Source organism: Notechis scutatus, chromosome 2 (assembly GCF_049901735.1).
Source record: "Notechis scutatus isolate UNSWTSFEM ecotype Mainland chromosome 2, rNotScu1.2, whole genome shotgun sequence".
NCBI classification, from domain to species: domain Eukaryota; kingdom Metazoa; phylum Chordata; class Lepidosauria; order Squamata; family Elapidae; genus Notechis; species Notechis scutatus.
Window position 1 is genome coordinate 128,129,384 of NC_142010.1, and position 27,823 is coordinate 128,157,206.

At 41.5% G+C, this 27,823-nt stretch overlaps 1 protein-coding gene across 1 annotated transcript in view; it reads right to left on the minus strand.

The window, feature by feature from the left end:
* Positions 1–27,823, minus strand: part of RHBDL3 (rhomboid like 3) — a 138,466-nt gene that overhangs the window by 98,702 nt on the left and 11,941 nt on the right. The window contains exon 3 of the mRNA XM_026680801.2: positions 25,137–25,160. Within this exon, the coding sequence (XP_026536586.1) occupies positions 25,137–25,160 (24 nt within the window). The remainder of the gene's footprint in view (positions 1–25,136; positions 25,161–27,823) is intronic.

The window sequence follows — 27,823 nt, forward strand, 5'->3', positions numbered from 1 at the left end:
TCTACTCAATACATCTCAACAAGAGGGGAAAGTCACCCTTGGTTGCTAAGACAAGGGCTGGGGTAGGAACAAGAAGTTCAGTCAGCCAAGTCTTGGACTAGAACAGCTGCAATTTTTGCAATGATTTTTCACTGGTTCTATTTTAAGCTGCTGGCTGCTGTGTATGCAAAGCAGGGGGATACACTGAAATAATATCTAAAATTAAGGTAAATCAATGAACTAAAATTGCTTCCAACCTGTAGCTGCCTGCTTGTTCCCTAAGGCAGATCTTTTGAGCCAATTCAGATGAGTCTCAGATCTCTGCAAGTTAGAGAAATCTGCAAGATATTTTTAGATGGCAGCAAGAATATATTTAGCTGCTAACTATTCCTTTTCTTTGTTTAAAAGGTAACCCTTTGCAATCTTTCTGTTATAAAAGGCAAAATCTTGCATCTCTCTTTGATATTTCTTTATGCTAAGAGTCGAAGGGTTGCAGGATAGGCATGGCCCAGTTCTCCCCTTCTATTGTAGCCGGTGCAATCCCTGATTATTTGCTGCCAAATAAAAACAACTTTTCACTTGTAGGCTCAGACCTGTTGCTACAAGAACATGCAGTATTCCACCTGTGATGTTTCTTCTAAAGAATTCTTGAATTGGGGGTAGCAAGAATGTAGTAGCTATGTTTCCAAATGATATTCTGTCTGTCTATTTGTCTATCCATCCATCCGAATGCAGTGGAATCGACTTGATCATGTGATGCTTAAATGTTGTTTCTCCTTTCCATTCAATCAAGTCTGATTTCTGGAGACTGCCTGAACGAAGTCCCTACAGTTTTCTTCATAATGTTTTTCAGAAGTGCTTTGCCATTGCCTCCATGCTCTGCCCTAGGAGGACTGAGAAAAAGAAACTGGCCCAAGGTCCCCCAACTGGCTTTGAGTTTATGGTGGGACTAGAACTCACCACCTCCCATGTTTCTAACCTGATTCCTTGACCATTATACCAAACTGGCTCTACACTTAAAATGTGTTACATTACTTCTCTACAAGCTAAAAGTTTGATTGAGACCTTTTGTAGACTGACCATAAATCAGGGGTGTCAAATTCAGTTTAATTGAGGGCTGCATCAGGGTTGTGTTTGATCTCGGGGGGAGAAGGTGGGCGTGGCTAGGGTAGGCATGGCCACTTGATGTCATTCGTGTCAGGGGCACTTGTGGTGGCCCAAGCACTCCGCTTGTGGCCCTCCCAAGCTCCGGTTTCGCTGGCAGAGGCACCACGAGCCAGTCCTTTGCTGTTTCCAGGGCGGCTCCACAAGCCAGACTTAAGCACCCCACGGGCCAGATCTACCCCGTGGGCCTTGAGTTTGACACCCCTGCCATAAATTCCAAATACTATTTAAGTTATTCTGATTATTAGGAAAAAAAACATTCCGAAAATGCCACCAGTCACAGTAAGCCATCGTTCATTTAGTTGTACTTTGTTGACTTAGTCATAATTTGTTGGGATCATGTTCTACAATACAACCTATTATTAGTGCATGGGTTGATACTAACTGTGCTTCTGCGTAAACAAAATTGACACAATCACAGCGCCTGAAAACTAAAATAGATATTGGGTTTTTACTTGATATTAAAAAAAAAGATTTTTAGTCCTTGATAACTGCGATCACAGCACTAACCAAGCAATAAGGATAGTTTTAATACACATCAGATGAAAATATGTGATAGGAAAAGGATCAGTATGTACCATTATACAATTTTCTTAAGTTGACTGTCCATCATATCTTGTAAAAATAGATTCTCCTTAGGATCTTTTAGAAGGTACCTTGACTAATTTCAGTATTTGTAGGAGGATTCTTTTTAACTCAGTCTTGACTCCTGGTGATTGCCCGAAGAAATCCCTTAGCAACTTTTCTTGGCAAGATTTTGGGAGTGGTTTGCCCTTGCCTTCTTTCTAGGGCTGAGAGAGAATGTCTGGCCCAAGGTCACTCCGCTGGCTTTCACCCCTAAGGCAGGACTAACCTCACAGCCACTCTGTTTCCAGCCTAGTGATTTAACAACTACACCAAAATGGCTTTTAATTTTTAGGGTGTACTGATCAACAGATGCAGCTAGTGGCTGAAACTGAAAGAATTGATATCAATTAACACAATCTTTAGCCAGAAAGCAATTTGCCATGACGGGTGTCTATAACGATGATGGCAAGCCAATTATCTGTATTATCTGGTGACTTGATCTGTACCTGCACCTGTTAAAGCAGAAGGTTCAAACATACAGGCCCAGTAGAAAATCACCCTTTGTTAATTCTTTCCCTCTTTCTCTTCTTTGTTTGTATGCACCCACTATAAGAAAAGCCAACAACATATTAGGGATGGTTAGATTTGGTCCTGAAAATGGAGATGCTAATATCATAATTCCCTTATGTAAATCAATGGTGCAGCTGCATCTGGAATATTGCATGCAGTTCTGGTTGCAAATATCTCAAATACCGTATGTGATAACCCAGGATGAGGCACAGAATCAACACAGCCAGAGAACAGCTCTAAACATCCCATATTTACTTCAAGTCCTGGAGCAAAGCTCTGATAGGCACCTCCGACAGCCTCTGGTTGTGAGTAGTCCAGTAAGCAAAGTTAGCAAGGCAACAACCAAGGCAAGAAGCCCAGTGATGCAGGCAAACTGGGCAAGGCACACAAGGCAAAGCACAGCAAAACCCAGACATTGGCAACTGCATGTGAGGCTCCATGAATTCAATGCTTGTTCCCCAAAAATGTCCCTCCCAACAGTATCTCTTTAAATCTGATTCCTCCGATGATCTTTGTGAAGAGGGGCGGGGTGCCCTCCCCCCGAGTTGTCGGGTTGCCCTACACTGATCCTGCCTCCCCATTTTTCGTGCTTGGGGGTCATGTGGGGGAGGTAATTGCTCATCACCGGAGATCCATCACTCCTCTGCTCCACTGCCTGCCCTGCCCTCCCCCTTCGCCTAGTCCTCCTGTGCCCCCACTCCCTCACTGGTGACCCTTCCCAGGCCAGAAGGACCCAGGGCTGCTTCGTCCTGGTCCTCTGGCCGTTCCTCTGTTGGCCTCCTCCTCTCTCTCGTCCTCCTCCTCATACTCAGGCTCCAATGGGACCATGACATTGTAGGATATAATAGAACTAAAGAAGTTCAGAGAGGGACAAGAGGCTGGAGAGGCTTCCCTATGGGAAAATTAAGATATTTGGGGTGTACAAAATTGTGCACAGTATAGATACAGGGAACACGGAGAAACTATTTTCCCCTTCCCAACATACAAACACCAGAGGTCACTCAATGAAATTGATTCCTGGACAAATCAGGAAAGACAAAAAGATTTATTTTTGGTAAACAACACATAATTAAACTTCAGTAACACCAGCCTGGTTGGCTTCAAGAAGGGTTGGACCAATTCATGGAAAGCATATGGATCAAGAACTATTAGCCCGCATAGCAGAAGGATTGTCCCTGAAGACCATCTGCTGGGAGACTAGTGGGCTTCTTGTGCAATTGGTTGGCCACTGTAATCAAGAACCATAGGTAGTCCTCAACTTACAATAAGTGAAAAAACCTGGTGTTTAAACCTTGAATCTTTATTTCCTCAGTAGATTGTTTAATAGAGAAATATCACCTTGGATTCAATGACTGCTTGCAATATGTGAAAATAATTCTGTTGTGAGGGAACAGAAACTCTTGGTTCTTTGTAACAACCATATCATTGGGGGGGGAAATCTATGATTGATTATAGGGCCAGGCTACAGCCCATAACTTCCAATCACTGTATAATTAATTTCAGGGGGAGGGAGTGAAATATATCAAATGGTACTGAGGAACAATATACTGCATGTTCCAAATTCAAGAGGCAACTGGACTTTCTGGTTTTTCTTTGAAGATGTTCCGCTTCTCATCCAAGAAGCGTCTTCAGCTCTTGGGACAACCATGATCTGGATGATTGGGAATCTCCAAAGATAAATATAGTGTATGTTTTAAAATTAAGAACACCGTCCATCTTCTCCCTTCCTCTCTAACAATACCTCTATCAAACCATCGTTATGATGGTATGATAAGAGGTATTAATAAGTATTGATAGAGGTATTGGTAGAGATAGAAATACCTCTATCATAGCATCTTTAACTGGCTTGGCCGTGTAATCTGTGACCTTATTTTTTAATTAGTTATTTAATTAGTTAAATATGTGGCACACAGCCACATTTGTTTTACATCAGAGTAAAAGCATTACTGATATTCCTTCAGTTACAACTGTACTTGAGCCCAACATTTCTGTTGCTAAGTGAGGCGTTTAAGCGAATTTTGCCCCATTTTACAACCTTTCTTGACAAAGTTGTTATCTGAATGACTGCAGTTGTTAAGCTAGCAACCCTCTGGTTAAATGAATCCGACTTCCCCGTTGAATTTGCTTGTCAGAAGGTTGCAAAAATTGATCACGTGACCCCAGGACACTGCCACTGTCATAAATATGAACACTTTGCCAGCATCTGAATTTTGATCACGTGACCACGGGGATGCGGTAACAGCTGTTAAGTGTGAAAAACAGTTGTAAGTTGCTTTTTCCAGTGCCGTTGCAACTTTGAACTGTCACTAAATGAACTGTTGTAGGCCGAGGACTATCTATCTATACATGACGCTGTACCTCCCTCAGAATCTAATTTCTGTAGGGCTAGAGTGCGGCCTTTTGAGGAACACCATTCCGCTCCATTCCAGGCACTGATCTGGCACATCACCAGCTTGCTTTTCAAACTGGAGCTGATCTGAAACTCAGCCAGCAACGTGATGTGCCAGACGAAGCCAGACCGAAGCCATCTGCTCACCTCGGCTCTGGGGTTGCCATGAGGAGAGAATGTGAAACATGGACTCCAATCGGAGGAGTCCACCAACTCCTTACAAATTCAAAAGGGGGAAAAAAAGGCCATTACCGCCTTGCCATTACAGCAACGTGAGTTACCTCTTTATGGAGATCAGGTCCCATTTCTGAATGGATCAGTCATTCTCTGTAACTAGGAATTTACATAGCCAGCCTGCAAGCTGCTGCAAGGGTCAGTGGGCAAGGACTGTATGAATACATGAATCCTTAAAACATAAATTAACACCCAGCGTATCTCGATTTAATCTGCAAGCTTGGGGAACAGGGTGGAAAGGTGACCCAGGAACACAAAGTAGAACAGGGCCCCAAGTCTGGGCCAGGAATTCAAGCAAGGTCTCTGCGGGGTGGGGCTGAATGTCATTCATTTATAGCATCTGGATACTCACTTTTTCTAAAAGTCAGCCCAGGCAGTACACAATATTTTTTTTAAAAAACCCACACATCTAAACAACGAAAGACCTAAGATGTTACTTTCAATGGAAGCATATTCAAAGTCATAATCGTAATAATGTATTGAGGCAACAGAAGCAAAATTAAAATCAACAGCTGGTGAACTTATATGGTGAAATTAAAATATATTTATTAGCTAGACTATATAATCTGTTCCTTGCAAATTTGGGTGACAGCTGACAGTATCTGATTGATTTCAGACTCCACTTTATAGGAGGAAATAAATTAGACTCCCTCTCTTCCTTCAAAAGCTTTGCCCCTTTAGGGTTGCCACATGTTCAGTTAGGCAACTGCCCTGCTCCTGTGGCTTTAAAGATGGTTTGATTGGCAAACAATGGAGATAAGCCTTAGTCCACAGCATGCATTATTCAGGGAGCTTTATCTAATTGAGAGGCTGCCTCCAATGTCATATAATTCTTCACACACACACACACACACACACACACACACACACACACCTTGAGCATGATCTTTGAACTGAGCAGACAGGGGCACTCATCAAGGTTACTAGAGTTATATGGAGCCCCTAAGACTAAAGGGTCTAAACTGCAGCCTTATCGGCAAAGAGGAGCTTCTCTTCAAGAGGTGTCAATCAGCAGAAGTCAGAGAACAAAGGGCCTACATTAAGCTGCCAAGAAAATAGGCCAAGAAAAGCCAGGAAAATAGGCCCACTTTCCCTTAATCACATATGATCTTCATCATGTATATTGAATTGCAGAATAACAGAGTTGGAAGGGACTTCTAGGCCGACGCCCTAGTTCAGGCTGGAGACCTTATACCAGGGCTACCAAACTCCCAGTCCACGGGCCGGATGCGTCACGTGCTGGCCACGCCCACACCCAGTTTAATGAAGGGGGGAAATGGCCTGATATGTCACGCAACACTGCCGTGACAACGTGAGTTTGATACCCCTGCCTTACACTATTCCAAACAATTGGCTGTCCAAAGAGCTGCCATTAGGAGCAAACAGCAGCTAACCAGGCCTGAATCATGACATCCTGAGAAGAGATTGTACCAGTCACTAATGGCATAAGTGCCAAAGGAAATTGCCACTGCATGGTGGTTTGTAGAACAGACTTCTCCATGCAGTCGTGTTTGTGACTAATGCAACAAGATACCATGGTTAGGGTTAAAATACAGTATGCATATACAGTCATGTGTAATATACAATGCTGCAAGAGTCTAGAATTAGACTTTTACAAAGTGTTCATTGCAATCTCTCCCCGGAGACATGCCTTTTTTCATTTTCCACTAACATAATATTAGTAAAGAGAAGGAATGCTGAAGACAGACAAATGGAACCATGCAACAAATCATCCTTAGGCATACATACATACTTACCTTTGCACTATTGTAATATTAAATGATCCCCACCCTTACAGCACCTGTACTGTGAAACCAAGAAGACTGTAGCCTGAAGTACAGGTTGTCTGTGATGCATCCAGGCAGGAGTGTCAAAACGGGCGGTCCGTGGGTCAGATGTGTCACGCAAAGGCCACACCCACCCCAGCTCCGCGAACGGAAAAAAACCATTGCAAAACGTCACACGACAGCAACATGACGCCGCAAATTTGACACCCATGCATCGGGACTACTCACTTTTAGGATTCACAACCAGCAGAGCCAAAGATTGCCTAGGAATTCTGGAAATCATAATCCCAAATTTATCTGGAAAGGATCCCATTATTATAAGTTACGGTAGATGGGGTTCCCAACTCCACTGATAAATTCCTGTGACTTCCTCCCCAGCTCCCAGCCTCCATCCCAGCAAAGCAGGAGCAAATGTCAACAGCCCTCTTGCTCTGCCTACAGAAGCCCGATCATCTTGACCAAAAATGTGTCACCAGCCTCCCCTCAAAAGTTTTTTGCAACTCCCCGATGAGGTTGCAAGCCACAATTTGAGAAACCTTGCTCTACCACACACACACACACACACACCGCAAAAAAAGATCCCAGCTTGGGTGCTTCTAAACCGAACACTGAACATTTGCAAATGGATCAAAGGAAAAATGAGCACGCTCTCAACCATTCCCTTGGATTTTCACCTATCCTGAAAACACCGTGCAGACAAGACACAGTATGTGTCACAGAAATACTATTTATAACCATCTCTACTACTTAATCAAGGAGATACAACATGTTCTTTCCAGCCACTCTGATCCACTCCAGTGAGATTTCATTTTGACACCTAGTTATTAATGTTAGAAAGCCTCTTAGAACTTTTTTTTAATTAAAAAAAAAAAACCCTATAAAGCTAGTAGGATTGTAAAAGAAAAATAGACGTTCTCTTCATAACATCCTTTTGTCCCAGGTACAACAACTACGGGCCTTCCCTTACAGTACATGCTTCCCTCACGATAAGCTTCTTCTAATTAAAATGTAGTTCATCCACCCAAGACATGAGAAAAGATCATAACAGTTGGGGCTAAGACGCTGATTGTTTTTTGTTGTTTTTTTTACCCTACTGGCTTTTGCTGAGGAACAGGCAGCGTAACACAGAGCCCAGATTCACAACAGACAATAGCTCTCATGCATTTCATCCACTGTTCTAAGAAGTTGCACACGCAGGTTGTTTTTTTGGCAGTGCGGAAAACTTCCGGCAGCCTGGGAGCACCATGTGTGGTCTCTCATTTTGGAGTTCTTCAAAGCTGAGAACCTGCCAGACGCGCTACAAGGCTGGGACGCAGCTTCTGAAGCAGCAGGGCCTGGCTCTGTGCCCACAATCAGGGCTGCTTTTCTGCAACTTTTTTCCAGGACTTCGATCAGCAGCTTCCCGGAGGGCAAAGGCCAAGAAAGGGATCCCGTTGGCGGGCAACCTAATGCCTTCAAGAGCAAGTCCAAATGCTTTTCTTTTTTTTTTTTTCCAAGCAAATTTTATTAATTTCAAAGACAAACAAATCATCATCAGCCATTACATATTTGAACCTTTTTCCATTATAAATTTTAAGTCAGATAAAACCCCATTTTATACAATACAATTCTACCTTAAGCCATTTCCATATGAGCATAAAAATACCTCTTATCCAATTTCTCTTTACTTCTCTTTACTCTTATTCAATTTTACTATTATTATTTCATCTATTTCTTTCTGACTTGATTACCATTATTCTCATTCTGTATTTCTACAAGGTTTTATTAATACTCTCAAAAACATAAACACACAACAAACAAACATATAAAAATCTTTTAGGAAAGTAACTTGGCCCCAGGTACCTCTCTTTATATGGGCTTCAATTATATTCATGCTCATCTTACATATCATTACCTATTTTGTTTACCATTCTATATCTTCTATATAAACTTCTCCACACATTTCACTCTTCATAGTTCTATCTTATTTAATCCATCTTAATTTAAATCATTATATTTGTATCTTTTGCCCATTCTTTATTATCCCTCTATCTCATTCCTTATAAAAAAAAAAGAATTTCTCCTGAAATCACTAATCAGAGTATGATGCCTTTCTATCCTCCCCCTAAATTAATTAGATTAACATTTAAAATAACACCTAATACCCAATCTAATTCTGTTTGGTACATTCTGTCTACTAATTTTTCCCTTTTAATAACAATAAAAACAGAGTAATAAATCCAAAATGATTAAATACATAGTTAAATAATAAATCTAAATATTAAATCTTATAACATTCCCATTGCCTTTCCCTTTAATATTTTATTACATTTTAAAATCAATCATTGTTAAACATTTCAACATTTTAATTTCTTATTAACTCTTAAGCCATTCTAATTTTCTATTTCTAATACAGATGTTACAATACCATATTATGTACCTTGCAAAATCTTTTCTAAGAAAATTATACTTTACCCTTTGTCCCTAAAAAAAATTCCTCTTTTCCCATCTAATTTCAAAACTTTGTGGCTTTTCTCCGCTTTTCCCTTTCTTTCTTCCCCACCAAATCTTCCTACCCCCCCCGCCTTCTTCTAGCCTCTGCCTTGCTGGCATCCCTTCTCTGTTGTGTTCCCTTTTTCTTTTGTTTACTATCATTATATTTATTTTGCATTTTATTTTTCTCTTTCTTAAATGTTTTTAGATCTTAAGTCCTTCATTTTCCTCGCTTTCTTCCTTCCTTCTTTCTTAGTTAAATTTTGGAATTCATTAAAGATGGCGTCTTCATCTTCTTCTTGTTGTTCTTCTGCCTCCATCTGTCGTATTGTTTGTTGATAGTTAACCAGCGCCATTTCTAAAAATAGGAAGGCTTTTTCCATACCATCTTTACCGGCTGCTTTTGTTTGCTCATATTCTTCCCTCAGTTCCTCAAAAGAAAAAGCCATTATAGATCTTTTCTTTTCTTTTCTTTTCTTTTTTCCCTCTTTCTTCTTACACCAACCAAGATATTTCAAAAAAAAGTAAAACAATCCCAAAATCCACAATCCTCAATCAGTCCAAGCCAAGACAAAATTCTCCCTTTCTCTTCCAGGGGTAGTATCAGACAAAAGAAAAAGAAAGTCCAAATCTGTATTTTGAAGCCTTATTGGAGTTCTATTTCTGTCTTTAAATCCTTAAGGCATCTCCTCCAACAAAATCAAACCAGATGAATATATTTTTGTCCTCTCCTTCCGACTTATCCCATAAAGCTAGTTTTACCTGAAAAAACAGGTTTCTCAATGTCCACTTATTAATTCCGTCGGGAAGGAGAGTAAACTTTCCTTTCAGCACCACCAAACTGCCGCTTTTTCCTCTTCTAGAAGGTATCATTCAGAAAGTCATAATTTTCAGGAGTTTTGTTAAATATGTCTTAGAGTCCTGGGAACCAAGAAAAACGTTCTCTTTTCACAAACTTTCTCCACTTCCTCCTGTGCATTCTTACCCGGCTGCCAGAAACCGGAAGTTGCTCCAAATGCTTTTCATAGATGGAGGCAATATAACCTAATCCAGTTTTGACTCTTCGTCTGATATTGTTTACTTGGACTCGCAGCCTCCCTCAAACTTCTTCAGCAGCCTGTTTTCCACATATATTTGTTCCAAGATATCAGGGACCCAAAAGGAATGCCAGATCCTAGCCCTTGTTGTTATTCTTTATTTTTATTTATTTGTATTCCCACCCCACCCCCCTTTATTATTTTTACAAATAAGATGGCAAACATTTATTTATTTATTTATTTATTTGATTTGATTTGTCAATTGCTTACAAGATAATAGGTATAAATATAAACATGAGTAAGAATACAGGAAATAGGTACAAATAAATGGGAACAACAGGACCAGGACGGGAGGCACAATGGTGCACTTATGCTCACCCCTTACAGACCTCTTAGGAATGGGGTGAGGTCAATAGTGGATAGTTTGAGGTTAAAGGAGTGGGGGTTAAACATATCCAAACACATCTTCCTCCTCTTTTCCCCACAACAACAACAACCTTGTGAGGTGTGTTGGGATGAGAGAGAGGGACTGGCCCAAAATCACCCAGCTGGCTTTCATGGCTAAGGCAAGACTAGAGCTCCCAATTTCTAGTCTAGTGCCTTGATCACTAGGCCAAAATCCACCTAAAATAAAAGAGGTAGGAAATGCTGAATTGCAAAGTCACTATGTGACAAAGTACGGAAGCTGCTCTTGGACACCTGTTTCATCCTATGAGCAGTTTAAAGTCAGGGAAAGCTTGCAGGTTGCTTTTTTGTTCCTGCTACGAGACAATGCCTTCCTAACCTAGCTTTTTAAAAAGGTCTGGCAAATTGTAAAGGAAGCCTATGCGGCACATATTTGTCAAATAAATGGCTTGAATAATTTGGCTATTATGCAGAACAGATGTTGCTGGTTTGATCAGAAAGTAATGACTTTTGAGGGCAGTGTAACATTTAGTTTTAATAGGGCTTCAATGAACACGTAGGGCATTGTTACTATTTTCTAGTTCCAGTTTTTGTCAGGATATCAGAACAGCAGAGTTGGAAGGGACGCTGGAGGTCTTCTAGTCCAACCCCCTGCTCAAACAGAAAACCCCATACCATTTCAGACAAATGGCTGTCCAACCTCTTCTTAAAAATCTGCAGTGATGGAGCACCCATAATTTCTGGAGGCAAGTTGTTCCACAGATTAATTGTTCCAGTTGTCAGGAAATTTCTCCTTAGTTCTGGGTTGCTTCTCTCCTTGATGAGTTTCCACCCATTGCTTCTTGTCCTGCCTTCAGGTGCTTTGGAAAAGAGGTTGACCCCCCTCTCCTTTGTAGAAATTCCATAGATATTGGAACACTGCTATCATATCACCCCTCGTGCTTCTTTTCATTAAATTAGTCCTACCCAATTCCTGCAACCGTTCTTCATTGGTTTTAGCCTCCAGCCCCTTAATAATCTCTGTTGCTCTATTCTGCCAGAGGTGGTATTCAGCAGGTACTGACCAGTTCTGGAGAACTGGTAGTGGAAATTTTGAGTAGTTTGGAGAACCGGCAAATATCACCTCTGACTGGCCCCGCCCCCATCTATTCTCTGCCTCCCGAGTCCCAGCTGATTGGCTGGGTCTTCTTTGGTTGCCCTGCACAGGAGAACAGAGCTGGAAAACAGGTTAGTGGGGTGGGGAGGGAATGGGGATTTTGCAGTATCCTTCCCCTGCCACACCCACCAAGCCATGCCCACAGAACCAGTAGTAAAAAAAATTTTTTGAATCCCACCACTGTCTTCTGCCCATCTTTCCAAGTGCAGCCCTTCCAACAAAAAAAGAGCTTTATACACCCCTTTCCCCCTGACATAGCTTTGCAAAAGGCCTGTGTATTAATTTAGCTTATCAGCTCTATTACTACTCCTGCTTATAAAGGGGAAGGTAGCAACAGAAATGGCAGCCATCACAAACTAGGCCGGGGGCAAATGAATTCTCAGCGAACCTTTCAGGACTCTTTCCCAGACTCATAAATCAGCTGTCAGCAAGCATCTTTCAGCTGCAACTTTCTTTGGCCACAAGTCATCCTAAGTAATACTATAAATCAATGCAACTGGACCTTGGTTACAGCAGCAGGAACCATCGAGAGGTACGCAGGCCAGGTAGATTAAAAAAAAACCCAGGCAACGTCTTACAGTGTTGCCATCCGAAAATAATCATAGTAATAGCTGCGCGAGAGATGGCAACCAGCGTTAGCAAATCCCAGGGGAACACAAAAGCAGCCCATCAAGTCCAAATGCAAAGGTGAACATCTACAAATTGGAACTAGAGCAGAGATCATATATTACGTGAAGAAGACCTCAGTCATGATGTATTATCATAAACCATAGCTGGCTGGGGACAGTAATTGGGTATTCAGACACAACACGATTAACTCAATAGCATCCAGGTTGTCCTTGACTTATGACTACAACTGAGCCCAAAATTTCCTGTTGCTAAGTGGGATGTTGAGTTGTTACATTGAGTTTTGCCTCCTTTTACGACCGGTCTTGCCACGGTTGTGAAGTGAATCACTGCAGTTGTTAAATTTGTAACAAGGTTGTTAAGTGAATCTGGCTTCTCCATTGGCTTGTCAAAAGGTTGCAAAGGGGGATCGCATCATCCTGGAACACTGCAACCATCATAAGTATGGATCGGTTGCCAAGCGTCTGAATTTTGATCACATGACCGTGGCGGATGCTGCCATGGCCGTAAGTGTGAAAAACGGTCATGGGTCGCTTTTTTCAGTGCCCTTGTAACTTCAGTCACTAAATGAACTGTTGTAAGTCAAAGACTACCTGTATACATTAAAAATAGATAATGTTTTTCCTTCCTTAAGGCACAGCATCTTTCCTTATTCTGGACTCCTCCTTTAAGCCCAACCCCCCAAAAAAAATCTGTTAAAGTTTAGCATAAAACAAGAATGTAGCCTTTAAGTGATCTATTGGGCTACCCTGGGAAGGGCCTCCTTGTTTTAAATTATACCCCCTCTTCAGTGATGCAATTCAACTGGTGTAACAACCGGTTCAGTGAGCATGTGCTTTGCCCAAACCGGTCTGAACTGGTAGAATACCATCCCTGCCCCTCTTCCATCTGATGTTCTTTCTACATCATGATAGTGTACTCATCAGAATAACTTCTGATGTAGAACAGGAATAGAGAAATATGCAACACCATGACACTACAATAAAGAAGCATCCTTGTGTGTTACAACAGAGAACTCAACTGCAGCACCCTGTTTTAGTTGTAGCCCCCAAATGGACACAGGATGAGATTAATACCGGTTGCACCACTGAGCACCTTCAGAAATGTATTGTAAAGCCTGTCCTTCATACTCAACCGGGATTGAGGAAACAATGATCTCTGTAGGAGGAGAAACTAAATTTTCGAAGTACATGTTTTGAGGATTCAGAGTATACAATACCTTTTCATGAAGACCTCGGGTACAAATATAAATGTACAGCCAACATGGTGTAGGCAAAATGCTAGGTTCCAATTGGGCAGGAGACCCACACAGGGTTGTTGTCGTAGGGAAAATAGGAGGAGGGAGGAGTATTAGGTATGTTGAGTTATTAATAAAAATAGTAAAGGGGATGGATGGATGGATGGATGGATGGATGGATGGATGGATGGATGGATGGATGGATGGATGGATGGATGAGCAAAGCTGGATCCAGACTGTGCTGAAGGTATAGTCATTCCCAGCAGTAAAACTTGTTGGATTCAATAAAATACAAGCCTGTTTGAAGTAGACATGATGAAGGACTCAGCTGTTAATTAGCTTACCCTATATTCCTTTGAGATCAGTGGGGCAAATTAGTTGTGTCAAGCCCTATTGATTTGAACCAGAACAAATACAGTTAACTTAGTGGGGCTCCAGGCTATGGTGTTGAGCCAGCATTGCTAACTAGGACTTTAAAGATTCACACTTTCCAATTATGCTTCAATTAGGGATTGAAGCTTCTGTTCTCTTTTGATTTAGCTTCTTTAAGCTGTTTCATCCCTTCCTCCAAAAATTATTATTTTACAGAATTTAACCACTGAGTAATGAATCAGTGCCAATGTACAGATCTTCAGCTACATTTATTTAAAAATGTTCAAAGGTCTGGCAGGAGAAAACAGCAGGAGAAAGCCTAAGTTAATGAACTATGCTACGGTTTTATTAATATCACACAGCTCAAGCACTAAACAGGTCTTGAGGACAGAAGTAGAAGTGACACAGAAGAGGACTCTCATTCCATTTTGAAAACCATCTATATAAATAAGTGTGAGAAGGGGTACAAGTCCAAATCCTCCCCAAATCCTGTTTACTAGAAATTAAAGACAAAGGTATGGGCCCACAAATTACAAATCATGGCCCCTGTCTTTGATTAAATTCAATCCCAGGGAGAAAGAAATGCTCTGTCTTTTGCTTCTTGAAAGTATAGAACGAGTAGCAATAGCAATGGCACTTAGACTTATATCCCACTTCATAGTGCATTACAGCCCTCTCTAAGCAGTTTACAGAGTTAGCATATTGCTCCCAACAATCTGGGTCCTCATTTTACTGTCCTCAGAAGGATGGAAAGCTGAGTAAATCTTAAGCCAGTCAGGATCGAACTGCTGACAGTCAGCAGAATTAGCCTGCTATTCTGCATTCTAACCAATGCACCACCATGGAGTAACTTTTTCCTCCACTGAAAACATAGAACAAGTAACTTTTTTCCTCCACTGACACTGCAGGATGCATTGGGCTATAAGCGGACCTCTGGCAGAGTGAAAAAAAATGGGTGAAAAGGATATTTCTTTCTTTAGTTTCCATTTTCCCTTCCATGCTGCAGACTTCAGGTAAAGGGCAGGTGATATTGGCTAGAGGCCTGAACTAATCTTCTCTATAGAGAAAGAGCTGAAATTGCAGCTGCGTGAATTAGCTGCAGGCTGCCCTCTCTAATTGACCACAGTAATACAGCAAATATAGACATAGATCTTCATAGATTGCGCATAGCAGAAAAAGGCAGGACTATAAATAAAACACAGGCTTTCTAGAGTCATTTCCAACCATGAGGAAATCTTGCTAACCCAGCATGGGGTTGTTAGGGTGAAATCAGAAGATTTTTTTTACAAATCCCAGGATGGTTTATTGCTCTCAGAGGCAGCAGCCTTCAAAGAAAAGAAGGACCTTGTTTAAACCAGCCAGCCAGCTGGCACTGTTCCTATATAGACTGGATTCTCCCCTGGACAATTGGGCAGCCAGGAGGAATGAGACAGTAAACACACGGCTGCTTGCATAACAATACTCGGCCAAAAGATGCTCAGCCCTTTCTTCCCCTCCTCCAAGCTATGCTTAAGTTTTAAAATATAATCTTACTTTAATGGAGGTGGAGGTGGTGATCTGAGCAATGCATTAGAAACAGCCTACGCACTAACCAAGCGGGGGGTGGGGGAGAGAAATATCTTGGCATATTTGGCTGGATTGTCAGTACACTGTCAGTACATTATGTGCTTCTGAGAAACGCAGAAACCTCTATCTTTGCACGTAAGGCAACGCTGGGGAATAAAGGCAACAAAGAAGTAATACTTGGCGTGTGGTTTATTTCAGTGCCACATCTCCTGCAATTGTTTCTGCTCTTGCCTTGCAGTCCTTCGTGTGAGATTTATTTCCCGGCGTTTCAGAGGTGGGAAGAAAAGCAGATGTATATATTTTTAATGAGAAAAGCCCTTGAAACTTTTACCAACCCCAAGGAGTAGCAAAGAGATGAATTACACAAAGCTGCTTACTTAAGCTGGCTTCCTCTAGTCAATACTCGCCACAGCCAACTCGCCATGGCCAGCTCACTGCAGGATAACCCACCACAAGACAATTCAACAAATATAAAAGTTAAATTAATTTGAACGTAACCATGGGTGGTGGTAATAATAATAATAATAATAATAATAATAATAATAATAATAATAATAATAATAATAATAATAATAATAATAATGAGGAGGAGGAGGAGGAGGAGGAGGAGGAGGAGGAGGAGGAGGAGGAGAAGAAGAAGAAGAAGAAGAAGAAGAAGAAGAAGAAGAAGAAGAAGAAGAAGAAGAAGAAGAAGAAGAAGAAGAAGAAGAAGAAGAAGAAGAAGAAGAAAAAACAACTCAATCCGGAACTACAAGAGTTGCAATAATTTTGACAGAAACATGGTCACTAATAATAAAAGTAACTGAATCAAACAATTAATACAATGTTGAATTGTCTCACGGGTGAGTTGTCCCACAGCAAGTTGGCCACGACAAGTTTTCCTGCAGCATGGCCACAGTGAATTGGCCATGGCAAGTTCACTGTAGCAAGTTGGCCACAACAAGTAGGCCATGACAAATTGGTGAATTCTATTGGAGTGTTATATGAGCTCCTGTTAGGAATGCAGAACAAAACCCTCATCTTCTAAGCCAAGATTAACTAAGCTCAAGTTGGTCAAGATCACTGTGGCATCCCTGCAATGGACTGGAATTCCGCTGATCTGTTCAATGCACAAGTCAAAAGACCTAACCAAGTCCAAGATGGAGACCGACTGCAATCACAAGGGGATTGAGGAGTAGAAGTCATATCTTCTGCCATGTGCACCTAATGTAACTGTATGGGGATGCTTCCTATTTATGTATTAGAAAGACCCAACATAATGAACACAAGGAGATAAACACACCAGAATGTGTGGGGTTGAGTCTCTGAGTTTGGTTAGTTTTTTTGCAGACATTTCATCACCTGGCCAGGTAACATCATCAGTGCTAGCATTGGGCTAGGATAGAGGCTAAACTGGGTGGTATATTGTCTGGGCAGACTCTTCTAGACTCTAGAACCAATATCAGAGAGCACTAAAGACCACATAATTCAATTTTGAGCCACAAATATTTTCTTCTACTGACTCACCATGAGGGAGTGGAATGGCCCTGATTAATAGATAGTGGCTATGGCTGGATTAGAAGCACTAAGAAGAGGACTATTAAATTAACGTAAGTGGTTTCATTCATAATACAAGAAAGCTGCAAAAGGACAAATAGTTCAAGTTAAGCATCTGCACCAGATTCTGATATTCACCCACCTACTAGTGATTGGTTGGGCAACCCAGATAGTAGGAACTGTGAAAGCATTGTGAATGTCCACATAATTTCAGTTGCTTTGCATTTGCAGAAGAAAAAGCACAATAGAAGAGAAGGTCAAAAGTAGCCTTAGGACTAAAAAGAGGTTTTACAGCATTAGAACAATAACATTTTACCCAACCCCATACAGGCCTGGGTAGATCCACCTCAATGTTTTGGGTCAAAAGAGTAATTCTAAGCATCCCTGTAATCCAGGATGGTGCCAGGTGACAATTCTGACTTCTGCCCAAGAGACCTGGTGTAGAGAGAGTCTCCTTTCACGAAGTTGCTGCAAAGGCTCATGACCACCAGATTACCTGGGTAAGGTAAAAATGAAACCTGAACTCACTAGGAGTTCAGAAGAAAGCTCAGTGATGTCCCCTTCTTCTTAGCTCATTAGCTTCCAGATGTACTGAAGTACAATTCCCATCATCTCCAAAAGCTGTTTGAATAAAGCCAGGGTTCTGGTCGATCATCTCTGCAGAATACCACACTGATAGTCACAAGCTCACTCTGGAAATGCTCTTATTATGTTTAAAGTTTATAGGATGTAATAAAGATCCCCAAGGGGGGGAAACAATTGGAACTATGACCCTTTTTCATTCAAACATCAGCTCAACTATTCAGATAAGCAAAACACGCTTAGAGAGAGCATGGCAGAAATAAGATGCAGTAAGCATAATGATGCCACTACTGCATTTTCCTGGTCTACAGTTAGACTATAGAACTGTCAAGAGTAAGCTCACCTATATTAATTCCAGAAAGGGGGAACGTGACATTACTAGGGAGAAACAGCAAATTCAAGACAGCTTTTTGAATCATTAAAGAGCAGGCATCATTCTGCAGACTGTGAGGAAAGAGCTTCAATAGAGCAACTAGACATCCAGCTCAAGGCAAGCATCTTCTATTGTGAAGGTCTCCTGGGAAGGATGGATTTGGAAGGGTTTAAAATATATGAAGCCGGTCTTGCAATTCCTATTCTATTTGCTTCTGGGCAAATGATTAATCTTGGTAATACTTCCAAGTTCCAACCCTGAAAAGTGAAAATACAAAGATGGGGAAGAACTTACCATACTTTTGTGCAAGAACCACACTAGATCAAGGTGGGAATAGGGGATTCAAAAGAAGTTTCATTTCAAGGAAGGGCAGGGGGCAAAGTAAAGTAAAAGACAAAGAATCGGCCCAAGAGCTGACTGTAAAAAAACAAATGTTGCATCTCGGTTTCAAAACATGGATTCACTCATAAGTTTTGCCTTGTGCAAAATAATTCCCCTCTTTCGCTCTTCCCCATTCCTATCCCAAATATGTAGGCTTGTTCCCTCCATTCTTTCCTTTCACATTTATGCACGCTTACCAACACATATACTCCCCTTCTGTGGGAGAAGGAGTGGCAGAACCTGGGGGTGTCTGTGTGAAAAGAGGGCTCAGTCGAGAGTCTCTATGTAGCCACAAGCAACCTAAGTCCAACCCTCCTTGAATGCCATTGACCCCTACCTAATTGTAAGCTGCTGCCGATTGTTAGTTGAAAAGATACATATTATGCATAGGCTATAGCAATAAATCAGTTTAATTGAACCTTCACATATGGACCTGGTCTTCCATACCAGACCCTTTCAAGCACATCCGTGTCAAAATATGCATACAGGAACACCCTCCTAACATCCTTCCTCCCACCCTTATCCTACAAACGCTTTCTATTGTTTTGTTGCATCCATGTTCCATTCTCCCTGCTTCTCCTCTCATAAGTTACAAATACTCCCTCCTTCATCACCGCTTCCATTCTTCATAATATTATTGTGAAGGCTCTTGACCGCAGAGTGACAGCCTGGCACAAGGAGGAGAAAAGCTTGATTGCCTGCCTGGTGCTATCCAAGGTCCTGCAACTCCAATCTGACCATACGATGACTGTAACTTCACCCTCTTCCATGCATTTGTCGTACTTCATAGAACTGTTGTTAGTGTACAATTCGAACTGTATTTGGCATCGGGAATGGCATCTGGCCAGTAATCGCTCAACTCCATCCAGTCACCCTGATCTTGAATTAAGAGATTACAGGGTCATAAAAATGGAGATAGTTGGTGTACAATTGAAGAGAAAACTCCACAGTTCAGTAATTCAGTGCATGGTCTCCAATGTACGGAGCTGGATTTGACACTCAGCACCTCAAGTAAAAAAAAAAAAAAGTATCTCATGGAAAAAGGATGGGGGAAAGCCTAGCTGGAGATGCCGGAAGGTTCCATTTGATGGAAAAGACTACTTTGATTCACTTGGTTAGACTGGCTCACTAAGTATTGCAGGTAAGTTTCCTCCATTGAAAAGGAATAGAAACATCCTTAGACAGAGGAACAATCAATCCACCTGGACCTTGCTTAGGTCTCTTGCCTGCCACGAGTAAACCAGTTTGCTTGTCTTCAAAGTTCTTTTAAAGCAGGGGTGTCAAACTTGATTTCATTGAGGGCTGCATCAAGATTGTGTTTGACCTCGGGGTGGGGGGTGGGGTCGGGGTGTGTGTGGCCAGATCAACGTCACTTGTGTCAGGGGCACCTGTGGTGGCCCAAGTGCTCTGCCAGCAAAACCGGTCTCCTGAGGTCCATTTTCGGCTGCCAGTGAAAACTCATGCGGCCCTCCCGAGCTCCGTTTTTGCTGGCAGAGGTCCCATGGGCCGGTTCTTTGCTGTTTCCAGGGAGGCCCTGCAGGCCAGATCTAAGCACCCTGTGGGCCGGTTCCAGCCAACGGGCCTTGAGTTTGACACCCCTGTTTTAAAGGATCAGAAAAGCTGAACAGCAACCCTACACTTTTAGATTTTCCTCAAAGAACCCAAAAGGACAAACACATTTTAAAATGCCATTACCCTTATTACCTTCCATTAAGCAGACGAAACTGAGGGGAGGGGGGGAAGGAAGAATAAAAGCTGGGTCATTAAACACTATTTCCTACTGGATTAGTGGATTAGTGTGTCGGTTTTCTTGATTTATTATTAACGTTAGAGGGTTGGTTCAGATATTGTGACCAAATAGCTATTACTGTATATCGGTAGCTTCAATGGGACAAAATATCAGGTCCATACATGAAGGTTCAATTAAACTATTGCTAATTGTGCCTATGCACAGGAATCTTCTCAACTAATGTTTGGAGTTAGAAAAGAGTCAACAGAATTCAAGAGGGGAGGGGGTTGGACTTAATCCACTTGTGGCTATGTGTGTATTCTAGGCTGATCCCTCTTTTAACTCCAACCCCCTGATCTGCCTCTCCTTCTCCTACAATAATAAGCTTTTCATGTATGCCAGCACATTGACATACTGGAGATTTTGTGACAGTGAGATTTTGAGACATTGTGGAACTAGAAGAAGCACCCCTCAACTCTGAAATGTCTGCACACTGAGATGAGACAAGGTGATAAGATGAGATGACATGAGCTACTAGCTCCAAATAGAGTAACTTCTTCAGCGATGCTTCTTCAATTACCAGCAATCTCTTCTTAATGAAAAGGACTTTCTCTCCAGGTACCTCCTTTGCTGAACAATTATGCTGATTGTGGTTTGTTTAAATAGCAATAGCATTTAGACTTATATGCTGCTTTACAGTGCTTTGCAGCCCTCTCTAAGCAGTTTACAGAGTCAGCCTATTGCCCCCAACAATCTGGGTCCTCATTTTACCCACTTCAGAAGGTTGGAAGGCTGAGTCAACTTTGAGCCTGGTGAGATTTGAACTGCCAAATTGCAAGCAGCCAGCACTCAGCAGAAGTAGCTTGCAGTAATGTATTTTAACCACTACGTCACAACAGTACTTAAATATTTGAGTCCCATTGTTTATTTTCAGTTATACCTCCTGGCATACGTCTACTTGACTTCAGGAACAGGGGTAGAATTGCCTAGTTTAACATTAGGTTCAAATTTTGTTTTTAGCCATGCAACTTACTAGGTAATAATTAATCACATTTTGACTAACCAATCTCACAAGGCTGTGTAAAGATTGAAATAACATATGTGACCACACTTGGTTGGCATGAAACTATAGCAGCGTATCATAGCAATGGAATAAATAAAGGCATATTAAAATCTGCTTGCAAACACCCCAGATGGAAGAATAGATCTTTCATTAAAACAAAGAAATATTGTGTTGTGCAAATGAATCCTAGCAGGCTTTCAGACTTGGTTTCTAGAATCTAGGATATCTGGTTTACCCCTAGGCAATAAAATGTTGTACAAATTCAATTTTCATCAGATGTGCTATCTTAATTATGCCCCAGAGACAGATTAAAGTTTAGCATGGGCCCTGTCTCAAGGGAGCTAATTGTTTTGAGACTTCAATTAACTTTTTGCCCATTCTCACCAAGTCTTTATAGCTCTTATAAGGTGAGGGTAGTGGCTCATTTGTATTAGCCTTTCATTTGGCAACACAATATTATTCTTTCTATTTATTTATTTTTGCTCACCCTCAAAGTGGTCAGCACTTTGGATGAATAAGAACCTATTCTTATTCAATATTTCCCAATGTTGCCAGTAGCAAAGCTGCAAAGGGCAGACAGCTGGAATGGCAAGCCTCGATTCTACCCTAACATCAAGATCAACTGAGAAAGAGATTTCAATGCAGGGAGTATCCAGATTGTTCAGCAGCAATTTCCCATTTCACTATTTTAGCCAGTGACAAACAAGACAGCCACATTCGGGGGTTAGCATGCTAGACGATCCAGATTAATACTTTACTCTCTTTCCAACTGAAATGGCTTTAGCCACAAATAAAACACATAACTTTTTTTTTATAATTGTGAAATATCAATAGTGGGAAGAGGAAACACGCAAGTGTTACCTTTGAACAGAGAAAGGGATTCACTGGGTTGTAGGAAGCCACATTTGTCCAACCAGACTATTTGTCCACTTAAAACTGATTTTTAAAGTCAAGTGGAGCTCAACTCCTACTGACACAGCTATGTAGTTTTCTTCTTTCTTCCAATCTAGTCTAATCTAAGATTTCCTGGGTCCAAATATTTACCAGATTCAAGCCTGCTTTCCCTCCCAAAAAAACCCACCCATGTTCTACAAGATGCTGCCATGAGCAGAAACTTTGTCCATGCGGCCACCTTGATTTATTACATTAGGCAATGGTTCTTCAGGATTTTAGATAGATAGAGGCCACCCCCAACCTGTCTCAGGAGACCAGTGGTCAAATCTGGGAACTTTTGCAGGCATTCTTCAATAGAGCTCTTCAAACAAGACAAGTCACAATCACACACACACACACACACACACACACACACACACACACCACCGATCCTGAGAGGAGCAAGGAGAAGCAAAGAATATCCTTCTCTTATGAAGCAAGTAAGTGTTTATAACAGGGGTGGGGAATGATGGCCCCTTTATGATTTGTGGACTTTAACTCCCAGAATTCCCGAGCCAGCCATTTCTGGAAGTTGAAGTCCACAAATCATAAAGGGTCCATCATTCCCCACCTCTTGGCTTATAAGCAGGGAAAAGGTATTTTCCTTAATGTTCCTATATAAGAATGCCCGTATCTGGGAAATATGGGGATAATTGATCCCACCATGACAGGTCAGAGGCCACCCCATAACGTGGCTGCCTGATCTTTCCCTTGCCCTCAGCAGATATACAGTGCACACCATGAAGAATATTGCTCTAGATTTATGGGCTAAATATAGAGCCCAGCTTACCAGGTTTTAAACAGACACTCATCACCACTGGCAGCAAGATTACTTAAGGAAGGATAATAAGCCATCTCTAGGCCTAGTCAGCCTGCTTCAATAGGAGTTTCTGGGTTCAGCCACTCGCAGGAACTATATCAGTAAATTACCTCAGAAATCTATAGATGGACTCTGCCTTTCAGCAAGTCCAATAGAATAACAATAGCTCACCAGCAGAAAGAAATAGTGATTTGTTTAGCTACAAGTGAGTCTGTGGCTAAACTTTGTGTAAGAATACATACACTTCATGTTTCTTCTAAATATTTATTGAGATACTTCTGTGGGTCTTGAGAGAAATTGTACCTTAAATACTACTTTTTTTCCCCACGTGGGCATTTTTACATGTCAGTGTTAAAAGATTCATAAGCACCATATGCATTGTGTTTCTTGTTAGAAGGGGGCTTCAACTCCATGGTAAAAACATAGCACTCTGTAAGTACCACCCAATCTATAAATGCAAACAAGGAATATACAGCACAAGCCACAGGGCAAAATCACTGGATGGTGGCCTTAAACACAGCAGAAGAGCTTGTTCCATCCATTCTAAAGGCCAATTTGTAGCTTACCTGTGCACAGTGGAGATCCTGTTTGCATCAGATATTCCAGAGAAATAATAAATTATAATAAACTATAGTGTGTTGCTTTTAAAAACCCGAAGTTTCAAGATCCTCTGCTGTAGTTAATCAGCAAAAATACATTTAAGGGCTACTGATATATTAATAAGCACCCCTACCAAATTGGTTGTGACCTCCTATTGTAGAGATGTTTGTTATTATTGGAGCTACAAGGGCCTCCGGCCCACCTCAACCCATCTCAAAATGGTGTCCTGGAGGCTGTCAAATCCCCAGACTCTGACCAGCATCTTCTTTCTAAAACTCTGCTTTCTGAACAGGTCACAAACTCCACCTGCTTATGAAACAACCATGGCTTGTCATCATGGGGTTCTTGTCATGTGTGGGACCACAATACGGGTAGTCCTCAACTTATGACCACAAATTGAACCCAAAATTTATGTTGTTAAGTGAGACATTTTAAAGTGAGTTTTGCCCCATTTTATGACCTTTCTTGCCACAGTTAAATGAATTGCCACAGTTGACAAGTTAATAACAGGGTTGTTAAGTGAATCTGGCTTTCCCATTGACTTTTCTTGTCAAAAGGGGATCACATGATCTTGGGACACAACAACGGTCATAAGTATGAGCTACTTACCAAGCATTTGAATATTGATCGCATGATCATGATGGGGGTGCTACAAAGGTCATAAGCGTGAAAAACGGTCATGTCACTTTTTTCAGTGCCGTTGTAACTTTGAACGGTCAGTAAAAGATCTGTTGTAAGTCGAGGACTACCTGTATCCCTGTGGTGGTGTTTCCATTTCCACATGTGCAGATTGGCTGTAGCTGTACTTCAGTCTGCCGCACACAATGGAATAATAAGACTTAAAATATTTACATACTACTATAAAATATTTGGGCCTGAGGGAACCGAACACTTAAGCCTATTGTCAGGATTCCGGCAGTTGCCCGAACTGCTCCTTCAAATTTCTCCCTCTCCCCCTGTTCATGGCCACTCTACAACAGGCATAGAAATGTTTTATGAGTTGATACCTGTATTGAGAGAAATTGGTGACTAGGTGGCCTGCTGGGTTAAATCAGTGTAAATATCTAATATTGATCTGCCTCATATATGGCTGGAACTTCAAACATGGACATTTTATCAGCCCTTATTCTTGGCTTCCTTTTCTCACATTTTTAAATAATGTCAAGTTTACTTCAGTATCAGAATGCCCTGCCAAAGAAACTGACTCCAGGAGGATGAATTTAAGTTTTCTTTCCAGGAGTTCTACAAAATATGAATTCTACAGAAAGGCAAAACAATCTTGAACACATTCAGCTCCTTGCTTTTTAAGGTCATCCCTCTGGTGGGAAAATCTCAGTCAACAACGGGAAACATTAAAGCGACACCCAAAAACACAATGAAGTAGAGAGTAAAGGGAGAATCCAGAACATACTATAAAAACCCAACTGGTTGGGCCAACAACCACACAAAAGGTCATACATCACAGGACACTCAGGAATTCCTCCCTGATGGAGAGACGTATTTGATCTCCCTCATTTAACAGGTGTTAAAACAAACATTTCCAAGTTGTTCACCTACCTGATCAAAGAGAGCTTTCCAGTGCTGGGAAGTTAGAGGGCAAGGCATGAAGGAAAGAAAAAAGAGAGAGAAGGGGAAGAAAATGTAAGAACAAGGAAATGCAATGCATGTCAGAACTCTGCTTGAAAGAAACAAAATACGACATAGGGAATATAGGAAAGGGAAGATCTGCTTATTTTAGTCTAATCTGGGGTGGGGAGAGTGTGGGAGGAGGATGTACAGGCGATATCCCTCATTCCCAGAGAATTATTTCCACCCCAAACTGCACACGCCCAAACTCTCCACAGCCACATGCAGAAGCTTTTTTTTGGTAGAGCATGGCTTTCATTTGCAGAGTATTCTGCAGAGAGTTAATTTCAGTACAGCTTTATTGACTTTTTAAAAATGGTTTATTTATATCTTGCAGAGAGTTTCGTTTCTTTCAGTAGGGACACCGTGGCAAAGATCATTATTCGTTTGCTTGTTTGCTTGCTTATTTATTCCTATTCGCCCCCCTGCGACCCGACAGCATATGTGATCTACAATACAGCAACAAAGGGGGCTTTCTGTTTTCAGCTCCCTTCCCCTCTCAGAAGTGGGGGACAAAGAATAGTTTCTTCCTAGATGCTCTACAAGTCAGGCCCCACAAGAGGACGTAGCAGCACTCCATTGTATACTTCAGAACCCTTTCAACTTCGAGGTGCGAAGACCCAGAAGTATAGGTAGTTCTCACTTAATGACATTAATAAAGACTGGCAACTCCAAGAATGTTACCATAGGAATAGTACATAAAAGGAAAGAAAGACAAATGTAAATATCAATATAAAATTATGAAAGACACTGATGCTGAACTGCTGTAAAGATTGGAAATGTGGTGTACGTGTTGGGAAATACGTAATAAAAATCAATAATAATGAAAGACTGGCAACTCCATATAGGTATAGGTAGCCCTCACTTAATAACAGTAATTGGCAACTCCATCACTAAATGACATGCTCATATAGTACAATGTGATGTGACTGTGCTAACAGCAGTTGAGGTAGTTCTAGTTGCTGTCATTGAGTGAATCTCACACCGTCATTAAGCGTGCTGTCATGTGATCATAATTTGAGCCTCCCCACCAGCTTCCCCACTGCTTGTTGGAAGCTGGCAGTGAAGGTCGCAAGTGGACTTCATGGGACCTGTGGTCTCGTGACTGTCATAATTGAGATCTGATGCCAAGCCCCCGAATCATGATCACGGTTGCAACTATGAGGACCGGCCATAAGTCTCTTGTTCAGTGCTGTTTGAATGGTTGCTGAACAAGTAGTCATAAAGCAAGGGCTACCTGTGTTAAGGGGAAATGCAAATTCCTTTCTTTTCCATTCTTTTATGTTCTTCTGTTAGTTCTGCGATATTTCCAGGCCTTTGGAGGGAACCTCACACTTCCATTTTTCAATTCTTTACTATTGTTTTTTTCTTCTTCTTCCAGCGTTAATGCACAACTCGTGTCAATTTTTACATAGTTGCGTGGACTCAGGAGGTGATAATTAAAGTACTACTTTTACATTGGTTGCAAGAAGAATAGCAATGCAAGAACTTGTATCACAAATGAGAAAGACCAGCAGATGCCACAATAAGAAAACTGTACAACATCTGCCAGTCAAATCTGCGACAAGTGGTTGGCCTGCTTCAAAAAGCGTTTACACATTAACAACAATCAAGTTCTTCCCTAAGTGAATATTCAATTATATAAAATTTCTACTTGTCGCTGTAAATCTTCCTAGTGATTTACCATTCACTCTCAGTTCTCTTTAATGTGCTTCTAGAAGCTGCCAGACGAGGTTGCAATATTACAGCTCAGTCTCTATTGCAAAACTTTCCTGGTAGGGCATTATTACCGGCTGCTGCCAGGATTACTGTCACCCACCACTTTTGGCCATAAGGCCATATTGTCATAGGTGAAAATGCCCAAATACAGGATTGGTGGGAAAATGCCTACACAAAACCTTCAACAATATAGGTAGTTCTCGCTTAGCAACTCTTCAAAGTTATGATGGACCTTCCCAGATCTACTTATGACCTAGTGACAAAGTTCCAATGCCTGCAATCTCCTCCCCGCCACCATAGACATGTGATCACATTTTGGATGCTTGGCAAATGGCTTGCATTTATGGCTGTATGTATGGCACCCCATGATCACATTATCACCATTTTTGGCTGATTTCCGGTGTTTACTTCCGGTTTCTGGCAAAACACACGCATTGAAGAAAAGGGGGGTCATTTAATGACCGCCACAGAAAATGTTGTAAAATTGAGCACGGTCATTTGGTGACTGCTTAATGCCTGCCATGACTTATGATTATAAATCCAAACCCGATTACATTCATAAGGCAAGAACTACCTGAATTTCATAGGCATTAATACAATTGGATACCACTTTGACAAACAGCATCAGTGCTTCTCTCTCTCCTTCCCTCCATCTCTTTCTCCCTCTCACCGCTCTTTTTTCTCTCCCTCCCCTCCTCCCTTTCTTCTTCTCTCCCTCCCTCCCTCCCTCCCTCCCCCTCTCTCTCTCACACACACAGAGATCATAGCATCTTTCATATATGTTGACACCCAGCTTCTAAAATCCTCCACTTTTGAGCTGCATTCTCTTGAAATTCTGAGGAAATTCACTCCTCACACCTTTGGAGGGACCTTTAATGCTTCCTACATAGATCACTGTC